The sequence below is a fragment of the Anomaloglossus baeobatrachus genome, chromosome 3, assembly GCF_048569485.1.
Source record: "Anomaloglossus baeobatrachus isolate aAnoBae1 chromosome 3, aAnoBae1.hap1, whole genome shotgun sequence".
NCBI classification, from domain to species: Eukaryota; Metazoa; Chordata; class Amphibia; order Anura; family Aromobatidae; genus Anomaloglossus; species Anomaloglossus baeobatrachus.
The window spans coordinates 543,543,764-543,557,942 of NC_134355.1; the positions used below are offsets into that span (position 1 = coordinate 543,543,764).

The following is a 14,179-nucleotide window of genomic DNA, read 5'->3' on the forward strand; positions in this document are numbered from 1 at the left end:
ATGTGCTTTTTTACTTCAGTTTTACATTCAGGTTTCCCCTCTTCTGCTATTTGTTATATATGAATTTACTGTTATTTTTCCTTCTGTCATAAATGTGTATATGTAGGGAGCTATTTGGTGCTTATTGGATTTTTATGCATGTATTAATTTTTCATGTATTATGCTATTTTTCAAATTGTGTCCACGTTTTTGTCTCACGGTTTGTTATTGTCTGTTCAATGCCACATACTTAACAATTTTGTCAATGGTTTTCTTATATTTACTTTAGTGTATGTTTGATAAAGGTCTCCGACCTAAACATCACACGTCTATACACTTTTTGAATAGTGATGGGCAAACCTGAACTGTAATGTTTGGGGTCCGGGGTCCGCACCGAACACAGTGTTCGTGCACACGATCCCGAACATGTTTCTGGGAAGCTCGTGTTACAGTTCGGGTCCAAGGGCTGTCAAAAAAAACCCCCAAAAAAACCAAAAAACATTATGATTATACTTACAGGTCCCGAGACACGTCCTGCATACTCTGTCTCCCGGCCGCTTCTGCTTCCATGTCCAATCATTGCTGTGCCCCTCAGCTAACCACCACTGACTTACAGAACCTTCCATGACGTCATAGCCATGTGACCAGTCTGGTGTGAATGTTGTACAGACATTGGCTTACAGACTGGTCACATGGCTATGACGTCATGGAAGGTCCTGTCAGTCGTGGTTACTCGGGGGCACAGAAATGATCGGACGCAGAAGCAGCCGGGAGACAGCGGCTGAGCAGGTCTGCAGGACGCGTCACAGAACCTGTAAGTATAGTGACATGGTTTATTATTAACTATATTTTTTATTTTACAGCCCTCCCCTGCCCCATCACGTAAGTGTAAAGTCCAACTTCGGGGTTTGGACGCAAGTTCGCGTTCTCAGAACCCGAACTTTACAAAAAGCTTGGGCGAGTCTCCCGAACACAAACATTTGGGGGGGGTTCGCCCATCACTATCTTTGAACCATCATTAATAAATTCTGTGTTCACAACATATTTTGAGTGACAGACTCTTCTCCATAAGCAGAGCAGTTATAGGGCCAGGTACATGAGACCTAGGATTGTTGGTGTGATACCTCCATACGAAGACTTACATCCATAGATTATTTTAGTATATGCCAAAATAAAAAAAACATGTCACTCATAAAGGATATAATTTTATTAATAAACTGTAACAGATTATTTACAAGCTGGTAGAGAGGTCCAGAGGTTATTTCTTACGGCATCCAACTACTCCATAACACAGTCCTCCTTACCTGTAGTAAGTACAACCCCAGCATACCATCAGTTTGATGAGAGCTGCAGCTAGCCCCGGTAGAGAATTAGACGCTGCTTCAATCGTTCCACAAACATAATATTATGTAGAAAAGATAGCGTATTTCTACATAATTGTCGCGGTATGCATGCTTACAGCAATTTCAGCGCTATGAACGCTACTTGTTTACTTTATATTGCGCACTATTCGGCGACAGTGGTTCGTTTTCATCTCGGCGAGTGCTTGCTCCAGTTCCTGGATCATATGGATTAATGTGGCAGGGTCGGTCTGTAATACGCTGGTCTTCAGTTCATTGTTCTCTTCCAGATGCAGTTTCATGGTGACGGTGGGCTTTATCTGGTGCCTCAGGCTTCTGCTGGCCAGCTACATGTGAGCGGAAATGACATGTTAGCTTCATTCAACCCACACACAGGGGGGATTCTCATATATTCACTAGCACAATATTGCCCCCTAGTGGCCACATGCAGAAGTTAATATATGCTGCACGTACTATCAGCAAGTGTCAGGTACAGATGTGGCTGAGATGGGATTGTGAAATGTGTCACTTTTCCCCTATACAATATATGAAGCTTTGCATAGGATTGCTACGATAACAGAGAAACAATTCAGCTCTGATTATTAATGATCTAAGACTCATCAACACTTAACAGATGGGATTAAAGCCACCCAATCACTAACTTACTGGGCACAAAGCTACTTTTAGCAAGTTTAGAAAAGAATACCTGCACCATGTGCGGGAGGAGATGGGGTGCGTGTATTTGCTCAATTCCACCCCCAAAAAAAAACAAAACAAAAAAACAAGGTGAGGTCTCCAAGGCCAATTCTAAGGAGGTGAGATGTCTGATCAGTGGTTTGTGTCTGAAGAAAAACTAGAACCCCCCCTCCCGCCCCACAGGGAGAACTTATAAACTTTGCGGAGATGTCGCCACTGTGTCAAGCACCCAAATTGTTAATTTCACTATAAGCCATGCCCAATATTCATATTCTCATATGGAGAATCACTTTTCTGGCACCATAAACAATGCAGAGCCAGTGTCTGGAGACTTCATCTTCGGAGATGAGGACCCTTTATTACCGATTATAACAGGTGCTTTATCCGCAGATAGAGTTCTTCTAGACCAGGTGTCGGGAACCTATGGCTCTCGAGCCAGATGTGGCTCTTATGATGGCTGCATCTAGCTCACAGACAAATCTTTAATAAAAAAAAATACCATATTTTCCGGTTTGTGAGACACTTTTTCCCTCAAAAACTGGGGGGAAAAAAAATAGGGGTGCGTCTTACAAACCGCATATGGCTTAGCGAGGCAGCAGTAGTGCTGCAGGGTCGGCAATACTGCGGACTCGTGGGGTGTCACGGCGGCGGGCGCCATTGATTTGCAGGCTGCTTTGAATTTCCTGCAGTTGATGAGATCAACTTCAAGAAAATGGTCGCAGGGGCGGCGCGTGCGGAGATACCACTCCGTGGCCATTTTCCTAAAGTCCATCACGTTGATCTGAGCATGCGCGCCGCGGCCATTTTCTTGAAGTCGATCTCGTCAACTGTCGGAGATTCAAAGCAGCACGGCAACAGATCAATGGTACTCGCCACCGTGGCACCCCACGAGCCCGCAGCAGTATCACTGACCCTCCGCACACTGAGCCTCTTGAGCTGCAACACCCCCTCCTCCGTACCCACAGCATCGCTTACCCTGCCTACTGAGACCTTCTGAGAAACTCGACCATCACCACTCCCCTATGGTGAGTATGGCTCTCACAGAATTACATTTTTAAATATGTGGCGTTCATGGCTCTGTCAGCCAAAAAGGTTCCTGACCCCTGTCCTAGAAAAATACAGCTTCCTATTAAACCGTAATAGATAAATATGTACTTTTAGAAATTCTACAGGGTGATTCACTCCTAATTTTACCCCAAAAAAAATTGCTAGAACTTCTAAGAGACCATCGACTGTACTGAAATTTGGACTGAACATACTGTGGTTCATGAGCAGTGAGAGGGCGAGAAACGTCCTTGCCGGCTTGTCGACCCGCTGGTCGTCTTCACTACTTGTGGTGCTTGCATTTCATTCCAGCTGAAATCCTTCTTCATTTGTTAACAATGTACAGATACAGTTTGGAGGACCGTGTTTTCATTGTGAAAACTTATTGGAAAATCGAGTCCTCATAGAGTGAGTTTTTATGGAAATTTGGAGGTCAAAATCCACCGTCCATACAATGTGTTCCGTCATTGGTGAAGAAGCTGGAACGTATAGGAACATTACTGGATAGGCATGATGGAGAAACGTCCAAAAATGCCTGAGGAAGAAATACCAGATGTGACTTCAGGAATCTTCATGTAATTCGTTGCACAGGCTTTTCTAGGAGACAGACATGTCGTATTCCACATGACAACGAGCGGCCAAGAAAGGTCGTATTGGCCCGTACACAGTCCCTGTCGATCAGGAATTAAAAGGGCCCGATCAAGAGAAAATAATTTGTTATTGTCAGTGGGTCCAGATCTTCACTGCTGAAAAAGAAAACAGATTTGCCTATACTAGTACACTGACAAAGCTTGGTTTCACATATGTGACTCCGTCAATTCAGAAAACGCCTGTAGTTGGGCAGCTGACAATCCGCACGCACTACGCAAGATGCCGCTTCAGCCAGAAAAAGTTGCTGTCTGGTGGCTATTTCCAGGAGGTGCATAATTGACCCCATTCTTTTTGAAGTAACAATGATAACAGCGGTTTACATTGAAATCTTCCAAACCTTTGTCATTCAGCTGGATGACGAGGAACTTAGAATCGGTGCTTCCAGCAGGATGACATGTCGTGGTCAGCAGGACAGAGATTGATGACAGAGTCATTTCCAAGGGACTGTGGCCACTAAGATGGCCGGCTTTTTCCCTTTGGGGCCATTTGAAAGGTTGGGTGTACAGTAACAAGCCACAAACAATACAGGCGCTCCGAGAGAACAAACTGAGGAAAATTAAAGCTATGACCCCGGATGTCCTGCAAAATACATTCAACAATATGGAATAGCACGTGCAGGCGAGCTTGGATGTGAACGGTGGAGATTTTCAACATCTACTGTAAAGCATCGTTTTTTATGAACCAAAGTATGTACAGTCCAAATTTCAGTATGAAAGCCTCTTTTAGAAGTTACAGCAATTTTTCCATGTAAAAGTAGTTAGAGAATCATCTTGTATATATATAAAAAAAAAAAAAAAAAAGTTTGCTCCTGTTTCTTTGTGCTCAGTGGTCAGATGCTTGTGACCTTTAGTAAATGTATGGGGCATGTTACTTTAAGTACAAACAGACCATCTAAAGGGCTGTGCTCCAAAGTATAAGAAAAGAAGTGTCCTGGCTGAAAAATGATTTCCTATTATAGCGATGCTTTTTTAAACAAACCCCTTAAGGACTTATGATGGACTAGGTCATAAGTTGGCTCCTTGCATTTGATGCCCACAGAGTCTATATTTTACCTGGCAGATGATGGCTGAACTATTCAGCCATCATCTGCCTCTAACCGTCACGTTAGCCTGTTAAATGCAGCTGCCAATTAGTGCAGGCGTGCCATTGTATTCCCTCATCGGCAATCCTACGATGTGATCGCAGGACGTCAATGTGTTGAAACGACAGCCAGAGGTCTGCTGAACACTCATGGGCCTGTCATTACCGTACTCCTGTACCCATTGGCTGGTGTTCATAGGAGACCATGACGTGTAAGCGATTGGATGACTAACAAATACAGTGAAAAATAAAAAAAAGTTTAAAAAATATGAAAAAAAAATATATAAACAGTTGAAATCACCCTCTTTTCCCCAATAAAAATCAAGAAATAAATTAAAAAAAAATACACATATTTGACATTGCTGTGTTTGTAAAACTATCAAAATACAAAAAAAATAAAAAACACCGTATTTTTCGGACTATAAAACGCACTTTTTCCCCCCCAAATGTTGGGGGAAAGTGGGGGGGTGCGTCTTATAGTATGAATGTAGGGCTGCGGGCAATGAGGGTGCTGCGGTGGAGCGGGTCATCGGCAGCATGAGCAGGCTGTAGCAGCGCATGATGTGACCACATGGACCCGCTCATTTCATATGCATGCCCATCATCTCTCAGCGCTGAAGTCGGCGCCGAGAGGTGGGCAGGAAGATGAGCGGGGGATGCGCGTATACTAAACACACGGCCCATATGATCACCCCTGGCAACTACAGCCTGGAGTGATCATGTGTGGCTATATTCACTACCCCCCGCGCATCATCATCAGTGCGGGGTGCAGTGAATCAGTATACTCACCGGCCACGATCCCTGCAGCATCGCTTGTCCTCCTGTCTGTGCCGGCCGTGGCTGTGTGTGGAGACTAGCGGTGCACACAGTGATGACGTCATCGATGTGCGCACGTGTCCACACACAGCCGTGGCCGGCACAGACAGGACGACAAGCGATGCTGCAGGGATCGTGGCCGGCTCCACACAGGTCAGCGGCGCTGCTGCTGGCACAGATGGGAGGAGGAGTGAGGAAAGGGGAGTATGAACGTTTATTTTTTTTGTGCGTCACAGGATGCGGCCATACACCATGATGGGGCATATAGCAGGATGCGGCCATATACCAGGATGGGGGCTATACCAGGATGAGGGACATTTTTTATATTTGATCCAGTCCTTTTTATTAGTGTTTATAAATATGTACTTTATGTAATTTTAACTAAAATTTCTGAATAAAAAATTATTTTTAAAGTTAAAAAGACACCTATTCCTTTTTGAGGTATTTTTTTATTATCATTATATATATATATATCATACATACATATACATACATATATATACAGTTAGGTCCAGAAATATTTGGACAGTGACACAATTTTCGCGAGTTGGGCTCTGCATGCTACCACATTGGATTTGAAATGAAACCTCTACAACAGAATTCAAGTGCAGATTGTAACGTTTAATTTGAAGGTTTGAACAAAAATATCTGATAGAAATTGTAGGAATTGTACACATTTCTTTACAAACACTCCACATTTTAGGAGGTCAAAAGTAATTGGACAAATAAACCAAACCCAAACAAAATATTTTTATTTTCAATATTTTGTTGCGAATCCTTTGGAGGCAATCACTGCCTTAAGTCTGGAACCCATGGACATCACCAAACGCTGGGTTTCCTCCTTCTTAATGCTTTGCCAGGCCTTTACAGACACAGCCTTCAGCTCTTGCTTGTTTGTGGGTCTTTCCGTCTTAAGTCTGGATTTGAGCAAGTGAAATGCATGCTCAATTGGGTTAAGATCTGGTGATTGACTTGGCCATTGCAGAATGTTCCACTTTTTTGCACTCATGAACTCCTGGGTAGCTTTGGCTGTATGCTTGGGGTCATTGTCCATCTGTACTATGAAGCGCCGTCCGATCAACTTTGCGGCATTTGGCTGAATCTGGGCTGAAAGTATATCCCGGTACACTTCAGAATTCATCCGGCTACTCTTGTCTGCTGTTATGTCATCAATAAACACAAGTGACCCAGTTCCATTGAAAGCCATGCATGCCCATGCCATCACGTTGCCTCCACCATGTTTTACAGAGGATGTGGTGTGCCTTGGATCATGTGCCGTTCCCTTTCTTCTCCGAACTTTTTTCTTCCCATCATTCTGGTACAGGTTGATCTTTGTCTCATCTGTCCATAGAATACTTTTCCAGAACTGAGCTGGCTTCATGAGGTGTTTTTCAGCAAATTTAACTATGGCCTGTCTATTTTTGGAATTGATGAATGGTTTGCATCTAGATGTGAACCCTTTGTATTTACTTTCATGGAGTCTTCTCTTTACAGTTGACTTAGAGACAGATACACCTACTTCACTGAGAGTGTTCTGGACTTCAGTTGATGTTGTGAACGGGTTCTTCTTCACCAAAGAAAGTATGCGGCGATCATCCACCACTGTTGTCATGCGTGGACGCCCAGGCCTTTTTGAGTTCCCAAGCTCACCAGTCAATTCCTTTTTTCTCAGAATGTACCCGACTGTTGATTTTGCTACTCCAAGCATGTCTGCTATCTCTCTGATGGATTTTTTCTTTTTTTTCAGCCTCAGGATGTTCTGCTTCACCTCAATTGAGAGTTCCTTAGACCGCATGTTGTCTGGTCACAGCAACAGCTTCCAAATGCAAAACCACACACCTGTAATCAACCCCAGACCTTTTAACTACTTCATTGATTACAGGTTAACGAGGGAGACGCCTTCAGAGTTAACTGCAGCCCTTAGAGTCCCTTGTCCAATTACTTTTGGTCCCTTGAAAAAGAGGAGGCTATGCATTACAGAGCTATGATTCCTAAACCCTTTCTCCGATTTGGATGTGAAAACTCTCATATTGCAGCTGGGAGTGTGCACTTTTAGCCCATATTATATACCTAATTGTATTTCTGAACATGTTTTTGTAAACAGCTAAAATAACAAAACTTGTGTCACTGTCCAAATATTTCTGGACCTAACTGTGTGTATATATATATATATATATATATATACATATATATATATATATACATATACACACACACACACACATATATACATACACATTATACATATATATATATATATGTATGCATGCGTGTGTGTATGCATGCATGCGTGTGTGTATGCATGCGTGTATATATATATATATATATATATATATATATATATATATATATATATATATATATATATATATATATATATATATATATATATATATATATATATATATATATATATATATATATATATATATATATATATACACACACACATACACACACACACGGCAGTGGGATCATATACAAGGCAGGAGGATCATTACCAGGATGCGGCACCTTAGTATAGAATTTGGGGACATTACCCCCATAACAGTGTCAGCAGCAGATCCTCGCCCGATAACAGTGTGTCATGACCACATTTTTTGCTTAAAATTTTATTTTTCTATTTTCCTTCTCTAAAACCAGGGTGCGTCTTATGGTCCGAAAAATACGGTAAATAAAAATGAATCCAATCGGTGAATGGCATAAATAAAACAAACTGACCTGGAGAAATCAATTTTACCATAAAGTCGCTGTAAAAAAAAACAAACAAAAACTTGCACGGGGAGGGGTGTGTAACGAAAAATTGCCTGGTCCTTAAGGCATTTAAAGGGGACCTGTCACCATATTTGGTAACTATAAGCTGCGGTCACCACCACCAGTGAGCTCTTATATACAGCAGTCTAACATGCTGTATATAATAGCCCAGGCCGCTGTGTAGAACGTAAAAATCCTTCTATAATACTCACCTAAACGGTCGCTGCGATGCAGATGGCTCAGATGGGTGTCTTCGTTGTCCAGGTGCGGCACCTCTTCTTTCGGCCATGTTTGTCCTCCTTCTTCTGAAGCTGGGGTGCATGACACGTCCTAAGTCATGCACACAGGCTGGCATTGAAGTCCTGACCAGGCGCACTTTGAACTGCCCTGAGCAGTGCAGATCAAAGTATTGTAGTGCGCATGAGCGGGACCTCAATGCCGGCGAGTGTGGATGACGTAGGACGTGTCATGCACCCAGGCTTCAGAAGAAGGAGAACAAAGATGGTCGAAAGAAGAGGCGCCACACCCGGACAACGGAGACACCCATCTGCAGCGTACCGACCGTTAAGGTGAGTATTATAAAGTGTTTTTTATGTTCTACACAGCGGCCTGGGTTCTTACATACAATATGTTAGAATGCTGTATATAAGAGCCCAGTTGTGGTGACTGTAGGTTATAGTCACCAAATCTGGTGACATGTTCCCTTTAATCATTCATTACTTTGTCACTGATTTCACAAGTGAGCTGACCACAGGCACCTCAACCATATGTGCAGCCTATTGCCCATCTTGAACGTTCATACTGTCTATGGGCGCTCTGCTTTATTTGTATTCCGGTTGATTCAGACGGTGACTGAGTTCACTGATAGTCCACTTTAACAGCTATAATGAGAAGCTGTTGAGAGGACTGTTGGGACCGTCTGCTGATTTAGGCTAGGTTCACATTTCCGTTGTTTTAAATCCGTCAGGTCCGTCAGGAACAGATCAGTTGCTTTTTTAGATGTCAACTGACGCAACGGATGTGTTTTTCACAGGAATCCTGTGAAAAAACTGATCCGTCGCGTCCGTTACATCCGCTATGCTTCCGTTTTTTGACGAATCAGTCATGATCCGTTTGTGTTTGCGACAGCCCAGTGGGTGTGCCAAACATGCTGGGCATGCTCAGTAGAGCATGACGGAATCCAGCGCTGGATTCAGTCATGAGACAGATTACGATGGAATCCAGCACCATAGACATCCATTACAAGCGTGACTGATTGCGACGGATTACTGCGTGGTGCGTTAATTTTGATGTACGTCCCGAAAAACGTTACATTCTGCGTTGTTTCCACCCGGCGGTCAGTCAAAAAACAACTGACCGCCGCGCAGCAGATGCAATGCAAGGTCATCAGTCGCAATCCACCACTAATACAAGTCTATGGGACACAACGGAATCCACTAAACGGATGCCGTTGTTTAGCATAGCCACGGATTGTGACTGATACATTTTAACGGAAATGTGAACCTAGCCTTAGGGGGAGACAGTCCTGCTGCGGCCACCCGTGGAAGAGGCTGTGGGACATTGTAATGTGACTATTGCACTCACACATCCTTCAGATGATCACGCGTACAGCGAGGTGTCGCTGGCTCCTCACCAGCTAACATTTCTTTGGGTAGAACCTTACAATTCATTCAGAAATTTTACAATATAAATGCTGGGAAACACAACACAGTATTTCTCCTACCTGGACATCCAGCCGCCACTCAAGGTTATGGTAATGAGGAAGATTTGGCTGAAGCTCACTGAGGATTCTCCGGATCTCTTTCCTGTGATCCAAATACAACTGCAGAAGGACTTTATTCAGTTCTTCAGGAAATCCCAAAACAAGCACAGAGTCTTGGAAATCAATCTCAGAGATCTGTGATTAGGAAGAGTATCTCCATGAAGGACACCGCACACAAGCACTGAGAATATCAGACAGAAGACGGCCACTCACCAGCAGCTTGGAGCTCTCTGTGAGCAGATACGTCAGCCCCTCTACAGCCTCCTGAATAGTGGTACTGCTCACCTCCAGCTTCCCTGTCAAGAAAGAAGAGTGTCGTAATGCAGTGCCCAATCTGCCATACAAATATGGATTACTGGTGAGCACTATGATGGGCATCTTTACATGATGGTATCGGTCAGATGTTCGTCTATGGCAAAACTACGGGGGGCAATGCACCTAGGATTTCACTGTGTTGAGCGCCTCTGTTGGCTGCCGACAGTGTTTTTTCTGGCTGGTCTCCCCAAGATCAGTGATTGTTTTGTCCTACAACTACAGTATGGCTGTCTACAATTTTTTACCCGGTGAGGACTACTAATGCTTTGAAAATTGCGTCTGTGGGTCCAGCACCTTGTCAGGGCATTTTCATTGAGAATACAGGTTGACATGACTGCATAACCGCTTGAAGGAGTCGTCTCAGAAGCCTACCAACTGGCGTGCACCACTCCCCTACATCACGGCTTCTGCTTGCCGAGTGGGGGGGCACCTCTCACGACTGACCGTTTAGGCCGGCAGCATTGTGGAAGCTGGCTGTATAGCAAACAGTTGGAATATGCACACTTCTTGCCTAGAGAAAATGGCCATCTCTGAAAGGCTGCAGAGGTGGCTGGTAACCTTAGCAATGAGCGGTAAATTACAAATCCATTCATTATTAAGGAAGCCATCCCATTCCCATGAAATCTATGTATTCTAGTGTAAGTGTATACATATACTCACCTACTGTCGCCTTCTCCAGGATCCAGCGCCGTTGTGCTCCTCTTCTCAGTGATGTCACAGCGCTTCAGGGTCACTCCATACTCTATGTGTGAGCTGGAAGTCTCTTTTACAATATAAATCTAGGGGCCTCAGAACGAGACTTGAAAGGTTTAAAGAAGTTGTCCAGTTACCAAAACTGATTTTTTTTTTCTGATAAATCTTGCTAATATCTGCCCCTCAACACATCTATTATGTTTTTTCAGCAAAATTACCTTTTATTGTGCACTAGCAGCACATGCTCATTGCTGGCTCCAGCTCTGATGGGGTTAATCTCTCCTCTGACTTCCTGTGTTCAGTTCCTACAAGTCCCAGAATTCTTTGTGGCTCTAGGGCGGTGTCTAGCTTCTCTAACACACCCATTGTGTCTAATACACCCACTCTGCTCCCACCCAAACCCTCCTCCCTGCCTCTTCCCAGTGGATGTGCACTGAGAGCAATCACACAGAGACAGCAGCAGCTCTACACAGCCAGGGGAAGAAAGTGTGTGTGCGAGTATATACAGTGTGTGTGTGAGTGTGTGTGTGTATGTATGTCATACTCACCTGTCTGCAGGGTCCCGGTGCCATGCCTGCTTCCAGCCCCTGTCTCGGTACCGCCGCTTCGGCTGTGTGCAGTCTCCCCGGGGCACGTACGAAGCTTGCAGGACCTGGCGGTGGATCACCTGATGCAGTCACCTGACGCATCAGCTGATCGGTTCTCGCGGTGCCGGCGGCCGGCTATCAGCTGATCCTGCTGTCAGGGGACGACTTCAGCTGATTACCGGCAGCTCCTGCAGTGATGGGCCAGGATCAGACTCCGCTGCAGGAGCTGCCGGTAATCAGCACATAAGTGAGTATGTATTTATTTATTTATTTTTTTTCTACTGATGCATCAGCTGATTGTATAATCGGCTTTTATACAATCAGCTGATGTATGATGTGATTCACATCCTTTAACCTGACACATCATCTGATCGCTTTGCCTTCCAGCAAACCGATCAGATGATATTGGATCCGGATTGGACGGCGCGGGACCCTTGACCCAGGATTACTGTGGAGGGGGGTTTATTTCAATAAAGATGGAGTCACTAATTGTGTTGTGTTTTATTTCTAATAAAAATATTTTTCTGTGTGTTGTGTTTTTTTTTTTTATCATTACTAGAAATTTATGGTGGCCATGTCTAATATTGGCGTGACACCATGAATTTCGGGCTTAGGGCTAGCTGATAATATACAGCTAGCCCTAACTCCATTATTACCCAGCTAGCCACCCGGCATCAGGGCAGCTAGAAGAGTTGGATACAGCGCCAGAAGATGGCGCTTCTATGAAAGCGCCATTTTCTGGGGTGGCTGCGGACTGCAATTCGCAGTGGGGGTGCCCAGAAAGCTTGAGCACCCTTCACTGTGGATTCCAATCCCCAGCTGCCTAGTTGTACCCGGCTGGACACCAAAATAAGGCGAAGCTCACGTCATTTTTTCTTAAAATTATTTCATGAAATAATTTAAAAAAAAAAAAAAAAGGGCTTCTCTATATTTTTGGTTCCCAGCCGGGTACAAATAGGCAGCTGGTGGTTGGGGGCAGCCCGTACCTGCCTGCTGTACCCGGCTAGCATACCAAAATATGGCGAAGCCCATGTCATTTTTTTTTTCTTTTTGGGTAAAAAACTGCATACAGTCCTGGATGGAGGATGCTGAGCCTTGTAGTTCTGCAGCTTCTGTCTGCTCTCCTGCATACACTAGTGAATGGAGGATGCTGAGCCTTGTAGTTCTGCAGCTGCTGTCTGCTCTCCTGCATACAATGAACATTTTGAATAAGGAAATGACATCAGACCTTTTTTTTTTCATCAACAATCTTTAATGGCATTGTGCACTGATGAAAAACGCAGTGAGCAAAAACGCAGCAAAAAACGCACCAAATCGCGGCAAAAATGTGACATGCATATGATGATGATAGATGTCACTAACTTGCTCCACTCTGTGACTTCTGCTGCATTGTTCCAACTGTATACACTCTCACCTGAACAAGTCTCAGAGTGGGGCAGTTATTGACATGTATCATCCGGTCACCTGCACAACAAGTCCCAGAGTGGAGACAGATAGTGACATGCAGCACACTATGTGTCTGAGCAGAGCATGTCACTGTCTCCACTCAGGGACTTGTTGTGCAGGTGACCGGATGATACATGTCACTAACTGCCCCACTCTGTGATTTCTGCTGCATAGTACCAACTGTATACACTCTCACCTGCACAACAAGTCCCAGAGTGTAGACAGTTAGTGACATGTAGCATCCAGTCACCTGCACAACAAGTCCCAGAGTGGAGACAGTTAGTGACATGTAGCATCCAGTCACCTGCACAACAAGTCCCAGAGTGGAGACAGTTAGTGACATGTAGCATCCGGTCACCTGCACAACAAGTCCCAGAGTGGAGAAAGATAGTGACATGCAGCACACTATGTGTCAGAGCAGAGCATGTCACTGTCTCCACTCTGGGACTTGTTGTGCAGGTGAGAGTGTATACAGTTGGTACTATGCAGCAGAAGTCACAGAGTGGGGCAGTTAGTGACATGTATCATCAGGTCACCTGCACAACAAGTCCCAGAGTGGAGACAGTGACATGTATCAACCGGTCACCTGCACAACAAGTCCCAGAGTGGAGACAGTTAGTGACATATAGCACACTATGTGTCAGAGCAGAGCATGTCACTGTCCCAACTCTGGGACTTGTTGTGCAGGTGACCGGATGCTACATGTCACCAACTGTCTCCACTCTGTGACTTGTGGTGCAGGTGACAGAGTGCAGACAGTTGGTCCCATGCAGCAGGACAGATGGCAGAGGACAGCGGTGACATGCCTGTCAGTGTCTTGCTGCTGGGAGGAGCAGATGATCACACTGCACGACACCAGCCGCTCTCCTGACATCGCAGCAGAGCGGGCGGGTGGAGAGTGTGAGCACATACTTACGTGCAGGGGGGATTCAGCTGAAGAACCCCCCCCCCCTGTACTGCACACTGGCGCCCCGTGCCTCACCATCTGCAGGACGCCGGCTCCACACTGATGTCCT

The 14,179-nt window shown here is 44.7% G+C and overlaps 1 protein-coding gene across 1 annotated transcript in view; it reads right to left on the bottom strand.

Moving 5' to 3' along the window:
- Positions 1–1,166: 1,166 nt before the first annotated feature.
- The window catches only part of COMMD2 (COMM domain containing 2), a 31,145-nt gene continuing 18,132 nt past the window's right edge, over positions 1,167–14,179 (bottom strand). Inside the window, exons 3-5 of the mRNA XM_075338623.1 lie at positions 10,336–10,418; positions 10,084–10,257; positions 1,167–1,666 (exon numbers count right to left, since the gene is read on the bottom strand). Coding sequence (XP_075194738.1) covers positions 1,469–1,666; positions 10,084–10,257; positions 10,336–10,418 — 455 coding nt within the window. The 3' untranslated portion in view covers positions 1,167–1,468. The remainder of the gene's footprint in view (positions 1,667–10,083; positions 10,258–10,335; positions 10,419–14,179) is intronic.